Here is a 17595-nt window from a genome sequence, read left to right as displayed (position 1 = left end):
TTTTGATCTAGAAATGTTTTCACTGTTGGAAAGCAGAGATCAAAAATGCTGTCATAATACAACAGCATGTTTACCAAAGCCATTCCATGCAGGAATTATCCAAGTTAGTAACAATATCACTACAACCCAACACAGAACAAAACAGCGCAGCTGGGAGACGCACTTTTTGTATGCTGATAATTTTTATATGTCTCTGTTTTCATGCACCATTAAATTGATGAACCATGTCAACCACAATGTGAATAACTCTGCTGCAAGTTTAATCAGACCCTGCTAAACAGCAAATCATCTATTCTCTGGATGAAAGGAAAGAATGCTTGCTGAAACTGGGAGACTCAAAAGCCATCTGGAAGGATTTGCTAAGCCCAGAGTACTCAGTGAAGGTGAGTTCACCATTCCAAACGGAGCCTACAAATAAACCCTGCCCCAGAGCTGGGCTTATCCAAAGCTGATTAGACACAGCTTTATCAGCTTTAATTCTTCTCCCTTTCTGTAGGTTAAAGCAAATGGGGAACATGGCACAGTAGATGGATAAATGCAGCTTATTAGAGTGGCTCAAAATGCAGCCTAATAATGAGTTTCAGCTTTGATGAGAATGTGATACAAGCACTTGGTGGATGACATATATGAACTGGATAAAACTCTTACCACAGCAAAAAACTAATATTTTAGTGTCTAAAAGTCACTTTTCAAGGGCTTACCCTCTCTAAGATTTTTACACACTTCATCTCAGAGTAATTTTGAAATGACTGCTCAGCCCTAGCCTTTAACACCAGTGCTGAGCTGCAATTTAAACATAATGTAAGAATTAAGCGTTTCAAATGTCAGTCACTGCTTTAATGCAACTGCAGTGCAGCTGGTAATCACATTAATCAGGGACTCTGTTAAAAATGGTTCACTATAAACCAGAAATTTTTATTCCAATAAATCTTCCTATTTTGATATTATGAAAAGATTTTGAAATTAATTAATTTTTCTACTCATGAAGAAATCCAACAAACTGCAAGTGTTCCATCCAGCCTAAGATGATGAAAACAAAGATATGAAATCCAAAATATTTTTCCTCAATAAAAGAGATTTTTTTCCAGTAAGACATTCATCCAGCAAGACAGTTGTTCCCCTGATGTTAGAGCTATTCTTTGAATTGTCCAAATATGTTTTACCAAATATATATAAATAATTTAGGAAGTCTCACAGCTTCCACAAATTTTTCCTCCTGTGTGCAGCAATCATCAAAACAGATGCTGGACCTCCAAGTAAATCTCAGCTTCCCCCCTCATCTGTATCTGCTTGTGTTAATTCCTTAGTCTCTCTTTTTTTTTTTTCTTGTTTGAGGTTTCTCTGTCAGCTTTTCCATGAATTTTATGGTGTTTTTCTACAGTTTAGTCTACACACAAATAACTGTAACACATTTGGATAAATATTTCACCATGTAGACACCACGAAGAAGTATTTTGACTAGAAGTGATCAAACAGCACTATTTAATGTAGCTATTTTGTTAAGAGTATGAATCGTTCCACTTTTGTTGTTTATATGAAATCTAAATATACTCTATAAACTTCTAATTTCTGCAGCTATGCTTCAATAATCAAACCTCCAGAATAATTCAGGTAACCTTTTAAGAGAGACACACAAAAAAAACCTAAAAAGGTGTCTGACTACATTAATAGGAGCACCATACTGTAACTAAAAACATCAGGCATTGTTTTGAAGCAGCAGGGCATGACAGAAGTTTACACACCCATGCTGTTGATGCCATGGTGTTGATGACTGCCATGTGTGGAAATTATCTAACTAGCTCAAAATTCAGTAATCAATACAATTCCTCCATTTTTACTGTAATCCAGCAACAGAAAACACTTAAGATTCTCAAGTACAGCAGAGTCTCAAAGTTCCACAAACAGACTTCAATAGCACAGTGCTTCACGGTCCTCAAAGGATAACAGCCACCACACTGATTGCTTATCAAAACCAGTACTTCTAGATTTAAGGGCAGCTGACATGGTTGTCTTGTAAGTAGAGCACCCTCAGTAAGGGTTTACATATTTCTCATGTATCACATGAGAATCAGCATCCCAAACATCACTATAGTTCATGGAATGGTGTATCTTACACACCCGAGTTTTCATCCATAGGCAGACATGAAAATCCTTTGATTTAGGCTTAAATAGCCAAGAGCTAACATGAACTATCAGAGTGGGTGACCCAGTGTCACAGAAACTTCCCCTGCCAGCACTGTCACTTCAAAGCTTGTATCCCTCCAGCACTTCATGCTCCCTTACTTGCTTTAAAAGCCTGACTGTGCTTGCTGCACGTGGTAACGCAGCAGGGAGGGTATGGGTGCTGAGGGGTGAGGAGAGAGAACAAAGGGTTTGTCTCTGCCTAAATCTTGGCAGCTGTTTAAAGCTTTTTCTCAACCCCACTGTCTTTAGCTAGAGTACATTTGTTATCTGATCTCAACAGTTGTCATTTTGGAGACTAGCCTGTTAAAAATGTGACCACAATTTTGCTTTCCTCCCTGGAACTATTTTTGCTTTAGGACGTCTTTCAAACTAGCAGCTGGATTTTTGAACAAGTCCACAGAGCAAAACCAAAACAAACCCCATAAACCAAGCTGCAAAAATCAGCTTTATTCTTTTCTGTCCAGTTAACATGACTGATGACTCACGTGTTCAGGCACACATTTATCCTCAATAATGATAAACTGTGTCCTTACTTTTAATGCACTGATGGAACAGGAGACATTTTGTTACTGTTTGTCTATTCTATTTAGTAGAAGGAAACAACGAAATAATTGGATCCAAAGATTACCACCCCCACTAGCAAATTTTGTAACACAAATTTTATTTTCACCGGTCCTCTGTGAAGTACTCCTACAGAAATTAAAGGCTTTTGAGACAGCCTATTTCATCTGACTGAGAAGGGAAACCAGTCTCCATTGGTCCTGTACTCTGAGCCAGGGGACAGTCCATTTTGAAGCAAATCTCTTGGTCACCCTCACTTTCTGCACTTTGGTTCACATTGCAGACTGCACAGACTTTTGCATGAAACCAAGTCCTGAAGTGCACTCCAAGATCCTCATGTAGCACCTCTGCTGCTAAAGGCAGTCAGGCCACAGGTCCAAGCTAAATTTAGTCTGAAACAAAGATTTCACTGGACAAAAAACAAGTATGGCACAGGTAACACATCCAGCGACCATTACTGTATTGAGGTAATAATATATATATATATATATATATATAAAAGATTCGACCTTGCTGGGCAACCTAATTTACTCATGTATAGACATAATCAGAGTGTGCTAACAATCTGGATCTCCCTTTCCTCCACACCTTTCTACCCATCTCCCTCTTTATTCACTACCTGTTGTAAGACAGATAAAATATTGGTCCTGCCACTTCTGGCTATTCACAAATGGCAAAGATCATGCAAGATAACCAAAAGCCAAATGGCTCATGAATGCTCTTGTACCTGCATTACCACAGTAGCTCTAGGATCCAAAATAACTTGTCAAAACCCCAGTGTATGCACAGAGATAAAACAGTGCTAGGAAGGTGACATTTTTACAAACTCACCCATACATAAGAAAACATCAGAACTAAGTATTAAGGCAATTTCACTGTGGGGGCGTGGAAGGCGGAGAGGGAAGAGGGGCAGGAGAAAGAGCTTAAATCTTTATACCTGTACATGCTGCAGCAGCCTTAAAGACCCACTTACTAGTTCATTATCTTCTGATGTGAAGACACTGTAAGCACTATTACACATCCCAGGACAGTGAAGACCTCCTCATTTAATAATCTCTCATGTTGGGAGAATTGGTTTTTAAACAAGCCTGACAACAAGAGGAGCAGCAGGAGCTAGCGGCTAATATTAGGCATGCCTGTGTACTTGGATGCGTCTTCAAAAAGCAAAAGCATTTCAAGCAAGATGTTTTTCCCAAATAGGGACAGAGTTACCTTCTTCAACAGCTGCTCAACTTCTTGCATCTGCGCACTGCGATCAGTGACGGCCACTTTTGCATACTCCTGCTTTTTGCTGAGCCTGCTCTTCCAATCTTCTTCACCACTCTTCTTCAGCAATGCCAACCTACAAGGAAAAGCATGCCCACAGGCAGCTTTAAACACTGTCCTTCCCATTATCCTCAAAAGATAACCTTATTGTTTCACTAATGCTGCATTCAAGATAATCTGAAATTAGGTTTTCTAGCATTAACTAAGTTACTCACATTTCATACACATGTACAAAGCTCACAAACAAACACCAAGCCTTATACTGTACATGTTGAATGGCAATCATCTGTCAAAACACAGATATCCAGACCTGAGACAGACACTCCAGTTAATTTGTATCATCAGTGGAAATTGCCAATACAGTCAAGGGAGACCAAAGTACAACACAGATCCTCCTAAAGTAGGTGTATAAAAATGTCAGATTAATAACTGCTTTTTTCCCTCCACTCTGTCACTAAGGCACAGCAAGTGAGCAGCTTGGCTATGGATACTTATCCTGTAGATCTCCAAAGTTAAGAATATGTATCCTACCTTTGGTCTTCATTGTACTCATTAAAAAATACTCTTACAATTATTTTCTTTAAGCCCCAAGAAGAAAGAGGACTGTTCAGCAGGCACACAGCAATTAGGTCTCATCAGGCACATCAAAGGATAACTCTGCAGTTCCTGCTTTCACCCCAACTCCAGGGGCTGAGGTTACTTATCAGACTCCCTGGGATCACTTTGTATTCCCTTGCTTAGCCCAGACATTGCTGTGACACAAATCAGCAGCACCAGTGCACTAATAACCTGGTGCTAACTACCCTGCAGCTGTGACATCTATCAGCAACATTCAACTTGTTCAAAGGAGGTCTAACATTTAAAATGTGGATTACCATTAATCTCAGTAAGTGGGATCTTTTCACAGTGCTGTTTCCTAATCTTGAGCAAAATTCTGAATATAATACAAAGTGCTGACTGGCTGCAGTGGGGACAACATGTAGATTAGTTTTGCTAGAATTCTATTTGTCCATACAAACCCTGAGGTGACTACTTTTGGGAACAGGGGAAGTTAGTAAGGAATATGAGGTCTATACAGGCATGATGACCTTCAGTTTACCTTCCTCAGAAATCAACATTTATATGAGTTTTATACCCTTCAGAAATCATTCTCAGTAATCCATAAAATGTATATCTGCAGCACTTTTGCAGACAGTTGCAGTGATCTACTAAATAATTTTTTAGTTTAATTAAGTCTTATGACATACCTTTCTCAAATCTACAGCATTTCAGTAAGAATTACACAAAACCCTTAACCCTATAGATGTTTAACAGGTTGAGTAGTTAAACCTACTCTGACCACAAGACACGGAAATTCTTTTTCAGAGATGTGATTACTGTTATCCTCACAGCAAATCTTGTTTGGAAACTCTGAGGAGAAGGAAAGGGTAGAACCAAAGAGGTCTATCCAGAAGCCAAGTTTCAGGCAGCTGCCTCCTGCAAAAACCCACGGGGTGCAACCATGCTACTGACCTCTTTGGGGATGATCAATTGGGCCTAAGGCAGTCACTTGAGAAAAACTAAGAATGCAGAAAACAGTAAATCTACAGAATACAATGGCAGTAAGAATGTTAGTATTCAAGAAAGCAGTTATTTCCTCTCTTCCTGCCCAGGCAGGCAGTGCTGGCAGGCTTCACAGTGCCTGGTTGCTTCATACCTCACAGCAAGGGATGAGTAGGGGTGAGAAGGACTCACAACAAGGAGCTGAGGTCATGGTCATTGTTTGCAGAAAGGACACAAGATTTCACTGCCCAGAACTAATCTTCTGGAGTGCATCCATGCATGTGTAAAACTGTGGAGGAGACCAAGATGGGACTGAATTGCCACCATGCAATGAGTTATCTTCAGTAGCTATGTTCTCTCAAGTCAGTTTTGCTGAGAAATGATCGGTGATAACTGAAGCTGGAAGGCATATTGGTCAGCTTTGGTCTAAGCTGGGTTTGTTTTTGAAAATGTTTAGAGCTACTCAGCATAGCAGGCAGGGGGGGAAAAGTGGGTTTTTTTGTTTCTTGGTTTTTGGGTTTTTTTAAGCTAACATTACTGCAGGGTATTTGCTCTAGACCTTTGACCCAAGCAGCCTGCTTGATCAGGGAGAGAAAAATCTATAATTCTAAGAATACTTCTGTGTCTTTGGAGATTTTGTTTTCTTCTCTGCCACAAGGATGGTTTCATAGTAGCCCTCCATGGTTCACTGGTATATGTAATGAAACAACTGACTCCTACAGGTAAGAACACACATTTACCCATTTTGAGCAATGAAATCACCACTTAAAAGAAACATGTATGCTCTGTATGTCAATAAAAACTTCACTGCTGTGTCAAACCTAAAGCCATGCATTTCTTTTGAACAATGGAAGTGGCAGTAAAGTCAGACTGCCCCGACTCAGCAACAACTGAATGGAGGACACCCTTTAGGATGAATAAAGATGCAAGAACTACTGATTGGTTCTTATAAGTAAGCCCACCAGCTCAGCAGTACAGAGCAGTTGATTCTCTGGAAAATCTTAGAAAATAAGGCAAATATTAGGTCTAACCCTTAGATTTGTTTAAGGCCTGCTACTTACTGGTTTTATTGAATACGTCTAGTTTTCCAGTTTTTATAAATAATGAATAATCATTCATTAGTCACTTTCACAATGTAGACACACTACTTTTGCCTCCAAAAGTTCCTTTTCCAATATGAAGAAAATAAGTTCTACTCTTTTCTTGAAAGAAAAAGCTTTTAGTGTGTCTGCCCATCTTTGACAGCTTGCTCTGCATCCTTCTTTCACCTGCTACTGAGACAGACTATGTGACATCAAGACAGAATGATCCTCATCCCAGAGGTGTCAGGGTGGCCTCAAGGCAAAAGCTTTCAGAGCTGAAGGCAAAATGCAGGATAGTGAATACTGAAGGAAAACAGAAATGCAATGTGAACAATGGTTTTGCCTAAACAAAGAGAGTTGCATGACAGGCCTTGGCAAAAATCCTAGCAAAAAATCTCCAAAATGACACATCTTGCTTCTGTGGCAATATTTTAGTATCTTAGTTGCTAGTTGTCTCCTTGAGCTAGAATAAACTGGACATAGGTTTGGTTTTCACAAGTTCTCCCTTGGCTGCACTTGACCAGTTCTTTTTGGATCAATCATAAATCCTGGAGAGCAATATGAGATATATAATTACAGAAAGGAAGTTGACTGTTAAAAGACTGCATAAATTCAGTATAGTGGGAACCAGACTATGTAAGAAAGTATTGCTGAGATATCCGTACATCAAAAAAGGTTGAAAACTAAGCTTAGGCTAGATTTTTCCTGAGAAAGTGAGAATGATGGTAAGAGGTTCACCAGAAATTATTCAGATGTGGCTTTTTAAAATGGTGATCATGGCATGCACCTGGTTTCTACAGTGGAGCTGACAGGATGGCCTTTGGTGTCAATAAATGCGCAGAGGCAAGAGAAGAGAGTATGGGTGTCTTTCCTCCTTAAAAAATCATGATTTTCATTCTTCTATATAATACAGGCAGTTCTGAAAATGCCAGCCATACATTCACTCTACAAGGATAGTATTAGTTCAGTGAAGCAAGTCTTTGTGGAAAATCACTTTCATCCAGACCAGCATTCATGCATCCTGCCCAAATACTATTTCATGTGTGGAAAAGTTGTTCTTCCATAAGGTGAAAGAATGTCTGACACAGCCAGAAAAATCCACTGGATGGGAAGATGAAGTTAGTGAATGTAAAAGGAAAAAGAAATCCAAGCGTAATAGTTAATCTTTAGCAGAAATGTTCTTTGATGTTTATGAATACTTGGCATGAACTGTAGCCAAGCAAAAAAACCTTAGTGGTTGCAGTCTTTTAATTCTGGGACAAGAAGTAGACTACTGTGGTATTTTGGAAGGCTGAAACATTTTGATATGAGCTCAGTCATTTACAGATGTTTGTGGAATCAGGGTATACAGACTCCTGACAAGACAGCAGGTATTTCCTTTTGTCCGCTCTGGGACTGAGTAAACAGTCTTGGAGTCCTAACAAAAGTGGTTCCTGATTGTGTGACTGACAGGCTTCAGTTCCTCAAGATACCAACTCAGCTGAGGCATTGAAGTTAGGCCAGAAACAGCTACTAAAACTTGGATCTTCCCTCCAACCTCCTTCTCTCCACCAGGATCAGGGATGGCAGATCATTTACTGCCTATAAACCAGAAGTTATTGGTCTTAAACCTCATCTGCCAAGACAACTGACATATTTACAGGAGGGGATGGGGAAGGGGGATGAAAGTTGCTTTAAACAAAACAAGAGTAAACTGAAAAAGGTAAGTACAGCCTTCAGAAAGGGCACTAAGAGTGCACAGCTGCTATAGCTGCCCCTGCACTCCCTTGTGTAATGGGGTTGACAGGGAGTGGGGATGCTTGTAAATGAGAATGACTCACATGCCTCCTAGAGACACATGAATTTGGGAAGCAAACTTTGGAATTATGTTTAAAAGAAAAAAAAAGGTTCAGAATGCCTAATATCCCACTCCCCTCATTAAGTGAGGGAATACTTTTACACAGTGAAAGTTTAATCAGGCAGTTATTTTCATTTATTGGTTCTGCTTTCATGCAGAAAAACTAAGCAAAGATAGGCCAAATAATTGTAATTCATTCACTGGGCTGCTACCAGTTTGGGACTGAGTTTATACTCTCAAAGTTTTAACTAAGTTAGGAAAACTTTTACAAGTACTACAGCAGCTATTGGCACTTCAATCCCGAACTCCCACTCTCTGCACAAGTGCAGGACTTAACATTTTGCTTCAGATCAGAATGATCTTGGGTTGGAAAAAGTATTTCTAGTACTCCTATAAACCTGTCCAACTTACTATCCTTTTAAAATCCCTAGAGTAAGTTCCAAGAAGTCAAAATGGCAACCAGGTACTTCTGAAGTAGTGGGACAATATCAGAGTCTATCTGTGACTCCCTCTAGTCAGCTTATTTAGGGGACTCATGTAGACCAAGAAGAAATGCTTATTAAAATAAACCAGAATCACACTTTATCTGTTGTATAACTGAAAGCAGAACCTGGAGAAGTAGATTGAGTATATAAGTGTAATTAGAACATGTATATTTTACAACTTTAATTTTCTGAAATATTCATTGATTATTTAGGTGGCTCTTTCAAAATCAGGTTATTATGTTCTCTTGAATGGTAATTCTCATTCACCATCATCTGCTTTATAAGCATGACAGGCAGATTAGCCGCATGTTTCTGCTGTTAGTAACAATAAAGCCTAGTAATCACTACTTAGCTTTTTTAGAAACAGTTTTAAAGCTTTTTATACTATCATCAATATAATAACTATATTTATAGGGATCATTAAAAAACAAAAGAGAAATTTAAGTACCTTTCCTTAATTGACATCGTTTTGCTGGCATTATCAAGGACATCCTCAGCTGTTTGTGCTTTGCTCTCTCCCATGGAAAACATCTCACAGGAATTCTTATAAAATTTGCCTTCCAATTGTTCAGAGAGCTCCTGCAGTCTACAGGATGCTGCTGCTGCTGTTTGTGAAACTGTCCTCATGGCTGATGTGCTGGTGAGTTCAGAAGAAGGCTCAGCGTGGTCTGCCCATTCAAAAGAGAAGCGCTGAATTAGCTCTATTCTCAAAGACACTTTACATTACTAACACTGAAGAAGCAAATCTGTATTTTAAACATTCACATCACATATAATTCTCACAGGGAGAAACTTCTGGCTGAGCCAGAGCACAAAGATTAATTGTGCGGCATTACTTGCTGCCATTTGTGACTGATGCTCACAAGGAGTCACAGAACATCATGTTCAATACACAATTCCGAACTTCACATGGGTGAGGCACAAACTGCTGCTCCCCTCATCACACCAACAGGAAAAGGAACAGATGAAAGTGACAGGGAACAAAGAGCAGGGGAAGAGAAGCAGACAAAATCTAAACGAGAAAATTAACTATTTGGTAAAGCAGTTTAATGCTTGAGCAGCATACTAGGACATTTAATAGCTTAATAGAGGTGTTATTTTCTAGGAGGGTGTTGGGGGCTCTTTTGGGGTTGTTCTTTCAAGCAGCAATTAAACCACGGGAAAAAACTGCCTTGAAGAAAGATAAATGCACTATTACAGTTATCCTTAAAGAAATATAAGCGATCTTCATTTTTCTTTTTGAAATGTTATAAGCACAACACCCCTCTGATATATGGCTGCTCCTATTATAATCCAGTCTCCATGTCCCCTGCAGTCATCAAAGGCTAATTGGACAGAATGGATACTGCTTTAGAGGAATACAGGCAGAACTGTACCTTCCTATCTATGCCTGTGTGAAGACCATTAAATTCAAAATACATTAACTTCACAGGATGAACACAAAAATGCTTTTAGTGCTACAGGGTAGTGTGATGCTGTCAACCATCACAATAAAACAGAAAAGGAACACAACATCCTTCTAAATTGAGCAGAATAGAAGGACTTATGAAATGACCAAATTCACAGTTTATTTCCTAAATACTTTATTTAAAGATAGGCAAGTTTATTTTTTAAGTTTAAATTATGCTGTGCATATAAAAATTTAATTGCTCTGAGCATTTCCTGGTTTGTATTTCATCACCACATCAAAGAGAAAATAATACTAGTTTTGCAAAAGTAATTATCTGAAAATTATCCACTCCTAGTTATGATGTAGGTAATTCATAACTCTATATGCACAATAAGGCAAAAATTAAGGGCAGATAATTGACTCAAAGCAGCAAGTTTAATTTGTTCTGAATTTTGGAGGGCAGGAGAAAGGGCAAAACCAGAAAGAATAAATCTTAGCTTCAGCATATAATACTACTTCTTTCAAAGTAAATAAATCTGAATAAAACTGAGTCATCTTTAAAGACTGGAAAATAGAAAGAATTAAAAAAAAAAGCCCTCTATTTAAAAAACTTAACACTTCACAGATACTTCTGTACTTCTAAGCAGTGTTAGAAAAAGGAAACATAACCAGCCTTGATAAACCTTGAAACACCATTTGCTGAATGAGACCACACCAACAGCAAGCAATTACCACACCTCTTTGCCAAGTCTTGCTTTTCAAAACACTTTCCAAATCCACCTTTTCTTCAAAAGACTGGCCTTTTTTGTCTTCCCATTTACCTTGAATGCCAGTATCAATTTCCTTCTGTTCCAGAGGCTGAAAAAGTGCTTGTGAACCAAACAGTTCCAAGCTGCCCTTCCTCAGGAAGCTGTATGTTGTCTCTTTATGGTGGTCTCCTGTTTTTTCAGGAACAGGATGTGTGGTTTCATCCTCAAAGGAGCTGTACTTTTTAATTTCATTAGCTTCATGGGCTAGAAACCTCTTTCTTTCTTCTTCATGTTTCTTTGATGGTTTTCTGCTTTCTAGTGCTTCCATGGAGGGCTGCCACTGCTCTGACTTGTGTGTGTGTTTTCCTGAAGAGTCCAAGTTTTCTGCTGCAGGGTGGAACCTGGTGGCAGCGCTCCCTCTGCCATCAGTACCTGGTTTCCCAGGCAGGTCCCCAAACAAGGGAGCCAGGGCAGAGGCCATGGCTGAAATCGATGTTGCAACTGCAGATGACAGGGGAGCAATCTTTCCACTTTCACTCTGGACCTATGAAGGGAAAAAACAAACAAACAAAAAATCCAAACCAGCCAAATAGGACTTACAGGCTCTGAAATTATCAATTTCAAAAAGCAGCCTTATCACATCAGTTCATCCAAGGTATGTTTTCATGTAAATATTGTACTCTATCAGTACAGACTAGAACAGGTAAGGAAAGCAACAATGCCCCTGTAATTCATCTGCAGATGGGTTATTCCACTCAAGGTAAAAACAACTGCATGTGAGCAGCAACATCTTTAGTAACAAGGGGTGTGTGTGGAACATGCAACCTGACATTGTGTCGGGGCTCAGGACCTGCAGCAGTGCAGGAAGAATTAGCTCAGGTTCCAGATGCCAGCTGACATGCCATGTGCCCAGGCTAATCACCTCTGCATCTCAGCAGGACTCATTAGCTTTGGCACAGCTCTGCTCTTACACAGCTCTGCAGCTCCCAGCTCTGGTGACCACTGAGTGCCAGGGAGAGACTGTTCCATGCTGTCCTAAGCCAGGGCAGACATTCCTGATGCTCCCTCCACATAAATCACCTTCATGCAGGACTTTTTCAAATATAAACATTGGCTGTCATGACTAAAGTATTTGAGCCTAAGAAGCACCTTAAAAACACTTCCAAACTTATTCTGCCAGCCCCCATGGTGGAACAACTATCTTTTCTAGTCTTCTAACATAATAATTTTGTAAAATTTTCCTAGATGTACTTAAGATGCATTTTTTTTCCCCAACATGCAGAGCTTTGTCCTCTCCAAAGGAGAAGCTATGAAAGCTATGAAAGAGAGTGACAAACATGCCTCATACACATCTGGAGAGGGGTTTTTTCAGTTGTTTTCTTAAACTGCAGAGTTAGCAAACAGTGTGCAAAAGGACAGACAAGATCACACCACTGGGAAGAAATCGGCTCAGAACCTGAAAAGTGCATGCAGATTCCACAAAATTCAAACAGTCATTCACTAACAAAGCTGGGAAGCAGAGCAAAGACTATGTTAGCTCAAAGATTCCAAAACAAGATTAAGAAAATAGTTACCAGTTTATTTTTTTTCCATTGCATCTATCAGAATTAGAAATTTAGAGGAGATCAGAAAAGTGAATTCCGTTTTAGTTACAAGATATTTACATTTTCAAATATGCATTTTGGGAATATAACCTCTAGTTATCTATTTTGAGAGTTCTCTTTTGCTTCTTCCTAGAAAAACCATACCTGCATCTCCAAACCCCCCAACACCCCAATGAACAGTTCACTGTAGAAACTCTTTTTGAAATACATTCCCATTGAGCTTGCTTCAGAGTCAACTCTGATTTCATTTGCTAGGTTCAGATGACACAACATGCTTCCTGTGATTTTCCTTGCTTGAAAAGCATGTCTGCTCTGTAAGGCTGACAAAGTAACGTGACTGTCACTTCTTCCCCATCTCTTTCAGCCCTTTTCCATTCACCACTGGCCCCAAACAAGTTGGTGACACAACCATTAAAGAGGCCATGCTGTGACAGCGATTGGCACATGGAGAGTGGATGAAAAAAGGACTATGTAAGGTCTGGAAACCTTGTTTAAATAAATCTGTCAAGCATTTATTACTACTTCATGGGCAAGCAAAGTAGGCATAAAGTACAATTATAATCTGAACAGCCTTGCACCAATATGTTTAGAGAAATCCTGCTTTCTTACTATCCTGTTATTATAAAATATGGAAATTGTATAATCATGAATGAAGCATATAGAAAGAAAAGAGTAGGAACTTTCTAACACTCAGATTTATTCAAACACATTGAAATATGACATGCACAGGAGATGTGCTTCACTGTTAAAGTGATTTCTTTCAAAGCTATAGTGCAAAGGGACTGCTGTTTCTGCTATTGTGAAGAGATCTAAAAGACCACTTCTGGGCCACCTTATACTGAGGCTTTACTAAAAAGGCATTCCTTTGCAGTTCCAATTAGATGAAGTATTCCAGAACAGGAAGCCAGATTTCACTGCACATTAAATAATTTCTCTTTGACTTCCTGAATTTCAAAAGTATTCTGCTTTTAGGGAAAAAAATACAGATAAAAATCAATGCCTTCTCCCAGAGGAAAATGACAGGCTATGTCCTTACTAATAACAGAAATATATTGTGCTTTCAGGAAAGAGCCTGAAAACTGCATATGACAAATCTCCAAAATGCCCTGAAAATACAACTAAAGTAAAATTATGTGAGTCTCAGTTTTTTACACCTTTGATCAAGAATTTACTTTTAGACAACGTGTAATACTCTAGTGGAAGTGACACACACTGTGAAAGGTACAACTTGCACAAGGCAGGAAGTCAATATACTCTCAAATTACTTAAAAAAAGAAGAAAACCATACCAAAAAATTTGAACACTTCAGGGAATGTTCAATGTCAGAAGGCAGCTTCCTGATAAACTTATTCCTCTGTGTGTAGTTCAGAGCAAAGGAAAGGCCAGCCTTTATGGTATCTTACTGAAGCTGTTTTCTCCAATAAAAAGAAATGCAAAAGAGCTGTGATGGCACTTACCTGCTCAACCTCTCCAAGAGTGACTGGCTGAGTCTGGTAACGAGCATTCATCCTCCTGTGCCTCAGATCTCCCCGATTCCTTGTGGAAATGGCCCTGGATACTGGCTGAGACAGTTTGTTAAACAAAGCCATCTTTTCTGCCAAGCTTAAGGTGGAAGAATCTGGTTCCTCAGACTGATCTTGCCCCATCGCCTCTTTGGCTGCTCTTATCTCCTCTTTAGCTAAAATTTTTTGGTGTGCTGATGCCTGCAAGCTGAAGAAGCAGAACTGGAAATTAGTTTTGAAGAAGCCATTGTGCAGTTTTAAAATCTCAATCTGACAGAGGCAGAAGATCTGCACGTGAAGCACAATAGCCAATGTAATGTAGCAGCCTAAGTGGGTGTGCAGTGGTTCAACATTGGCATGATGAATTCTAATTCAACAGCTGAAGATTTAAAAAAAAGTTACATTTTCATTCATGAATTCATTTGATTAGGACACAACATTTTTTACGACGGAACTCAAGATCGAAGAGAGATTTTCCAGACAATCTCTTTATACAGAGCACAGAGCTATGGAGAGACATTTAAGATGCCTTTAAGGTCCTACAGTGCAATTTATATAAAGTTCAATTTTATTGAAAGCAATTTGTGGACCATATATGATAAAAACATTTAAAAGACAGACGTAAACTCCAAGTTTGTGCTGCTTTTAAGTTAGAATAAATTGCAATGACTCTTCTAATCTGAAGTGCAACAGATTTCAGACTGTCTTTTGTTTTGAATTATCTGGGACAAATCAACAGGAAAAATCGGTTTTGAAACATAGTCCTTTGATTTTGAAAATTGACCAATGCTGAAGGCAGACATATTGATTCATAAAAGCTGTAACTGCATTTGTCTCTACAATAATGTATTTTATTCATGTTTACTATAAAAGATTTTATTGTTCAATTTCTTTCACATTTATGGAATTAGTAGTATTCTCTAATTATTTTTTTTCTGTCATGGTCTCTGCTAAAATTCATTCAGAACAGTATTCTGCAACTTTACCTATAGGTGGTGCAATTTCTTATATTTCCTTTAATTTTGCAAGCTAAAAAAATACATGTAGAGACAGACAAAGGACACGTACTGCTTGTGAAATCAAGCACTCAGCTGTGCTATTTTCATCTTAGTATGATATTACCATACAAAAAATTACAAGAGCAAAGAGGGTTCTGCTATGTTTGCCCACATGCAAATTAATTTCTTTCAGAAGAAGAATAAGCTTCTACAACAGGTTGAGTGTGGTTAGAAGGGTCCTGAAAACAGACGCTTGACAAAAAAAAGCTGCATTGCTTTATCATGCAAACATAAATGAAGTTGACGAATGTTTTAAATATTCTTGAAACAAGTATTCACTTGACACATTGAAAAGGCATTCAAGACTTTAAAGATGCATCTGCTATTGAGGAATCTTGTGCTCCATGTAACATGCATGTTTACCCCCCCAGTACCTGGTAGGTTGTACAGTGCTCTTAACTACAGTGGGACTAGGTACTCTTGTCACTACTGTGTGGGTATTCACAGAACGTGAAGCAGGGGTAGTTTCACTTTAAAGAATTGCCAAGGAGGGAAAATTCACAGGGAGAGAGAAGAAAAAAGCATTAAGAAAAGCAATACATTAAGTGTTAACTACAGAAAAGACCAAACCAAAACAAAACAGAAAAAAAACCAAACAGCAATCATTTTTAATTAACTGAGTTATCTGCTGTGACATTTGCAAAGTAATTCCAAGTATCTTGAAAGAACTAAAGACCTAGAGGAGCAAACAGGCTGTCTCTTGAAGTTATTCTTAACCCATGAAGTAAGTTAACATCTGACCATTAGGTGAACATCCATTCAATTCTCCATTGCTTAATTTCCCCCCCCAAAATGATTTTCCCTTTTTCAGGAAAATGTCATTATATACGAGTACAGTGCAAGAAAAGCATTTCCAAAAAGTACCTTTGAGATTTCAGGGTGTAAAAAGTTTTCCCCAATACGTATACGTTCCATAAGAAATTGTGCAGATTTCCCTCAGCACAAACTATCTTATTCATTTGGGTTATGAAACAATGCTGTGATTAATCTCGTTTACCTAATCCATAGGCTCCTAAACTTCCTGCCAAATTACAGTTCATACAAGTTATGCTTTACTAGTCCCTCTACGTTTAAAAGGAATTTCAATATAGTTTCCCCCGTGGCTCTCAAGGCCCTTAGCAATAAATGTTTTCCTCGCTACAAAGTTATAAGCACTGGAGATATGGAGCTTATTCGCAGGTTTGAAAGCAGGAGCCAGGGGTAGAGCCAACAGCAGACTTACGTGGCTGCAATGACCACCTCCTCACTGGTGATGGGCTGGGTGTGAGACCTGTCCTGCAAGCGCCGCAGCCTCCTCTCCACTGCTGAACTTCTGCTAGGTGGTTTGGGAATATTTTTCATTTCAAACGATTTTTCCATTTCCTAACAGGACATATGTCATAATTAAAACCATGGAAGAAAAGTTCTGAAACAATACTTTATCCTTAGCTTTCTTGCATGCACAGCAGTGAAGTTCCCAAATGCCCACCTCTGAATTAGAAGCACGATGCAACTACATAGTATGCACTATGGAGTTAAAACTAACTACACACTTTTCCCTAAATGACACTCTTAAAGCAGGCAACAGGTCTGTGTAGGCAGGGAATGAAGTAAAAAACAGTTATGTAGCTGGAACTTGGTTAACTGCATTTTACTTCATTCTAATGCACTTTGGGTTCCTTCAGCATCTTCTATTTGAAGTGTTTAATTCAGTGCAATACTCACTCTAAAAAGGAGTCTCTTTGCAGCTACGCTTAGTTTAGCTCGGTCATCCAATTTTTCTTCATCTACACAAAGAGAAAAAAAGGAGGCTAAACATAATGAATCAATCTCATATTAAGAGCAATATTCTTTAATATGAATAATTACAAACCAGCAAATAAGCTGGCTGTTTCTCACATTTAACAAAAAACTTATTGTGAACACAGCTGTGTAAACTTCACCTGTTTTTACATGAATTGCATCAAATGAGCAATACAGTCTGACATGTAGTCTAACATGATTTGCAAACAAAAGACTTGTCTTTAGGACAGTTCAAGTCCTTTCAAACTATCTAAACAACATTTGATGAATAATCAAACTTGTTGCATCAGTCTGTGAGAACACATGGACTAAGAAAATAAAGACTGCCTTAAGGGTGAGTGAAGAGAACTGAACATCTGTCGTCTACTAGCTGGCCATTCTGATTATCACCTTGTGTCCACATTTCTCAGAGGCTAAATTGGTATCCTCAGGAGCTGAAATCAGCATCCTCCAGATCCAAGAGCCAGCATCTCAGAGCTGCAAGGAATATCAGCTTTCAAATAGCATAAGGCATTAAATCTAAATATAGCTACTCATGAGATTACCTACTTAA

At 38.8% G+C, this 17595-nt stretch overlaps 1 protein-coding gene across 22 annotated transcripts in view; it reads right to left on the bottom strand.

Moving 5' to 3' along the window:
• SVIL (supervillin) overlaps nucleotides 1-17595 on the bottom strand; it is a 114482-nt gene that overhangs the window by 25992 nt on the left and 70895 nt on the right. For 14 of the 22 annotated variants that reach the window (XR_004082056.1, XM_031059356.1, XM_031059360.1 and 11 more), the window contains 8 exons: nucleotides 16965-17026; nucleotides 16483-16622; nucleotides 15635-15730; nucleotides 14158-14410; nucleotides 12671-12694; nucleotides 11169-11640; nucleotides 9406-9625; nucleotides 3958-4087 (listed from right to left, as the gene is read on the bottom strand). Coding sequence is in view for 21 of the 22 variants with exons in the window: in XM_031059356.1 (XP_030915216.1) it covers nucleotides 3958-4087; nucleotides 9406-9625; nucleotides 11169-11640; nucleotides 12671-12694; nucleotides 14158-14410; nucleotides 15635-15730; nucleotides 16483-16622; nucleotides 16965-17026 (1397 nt within the window). In the remaining variant the exon portion in view is untranslated. The remainder of the gene's footprint in view (nucleotides 1-3957; nucleotides 4088-9405; nucleotides 9626-11168; nucleotides 11641-12670; nucleotides 12695-14157; nucleotides 14411-15634; nucleotides 15731-16482; nucleotides 16623-16964; nucleotides 17027-17595) is intronic. The other 8 variants (XM_031059354.1, XM_031059369.1, XM_031059365.1 and 5 more) reach the window with 3 other exon arrangements.

Source organism: Geospiza fortis, unplaced genomic scaffold (genome assembly GCF_000277835.1).
Source record: "Geospiza fortis unplaced genomic scaffold, GeoFor_1.0 scaffold75, whole genome shotgun sequence".
Classification (NCBI taxonomy): Eukaryota; Metazoa; Chordata; class Aves; order Passeriformes; family Thraupidae; genus Geospiza; species Geospiza fortis.
The sequence above is the reverse complement of the archived record's forward strand: the minus strand, read 5'-3'. Positions and strand labels throughout refer to the sequence as shown.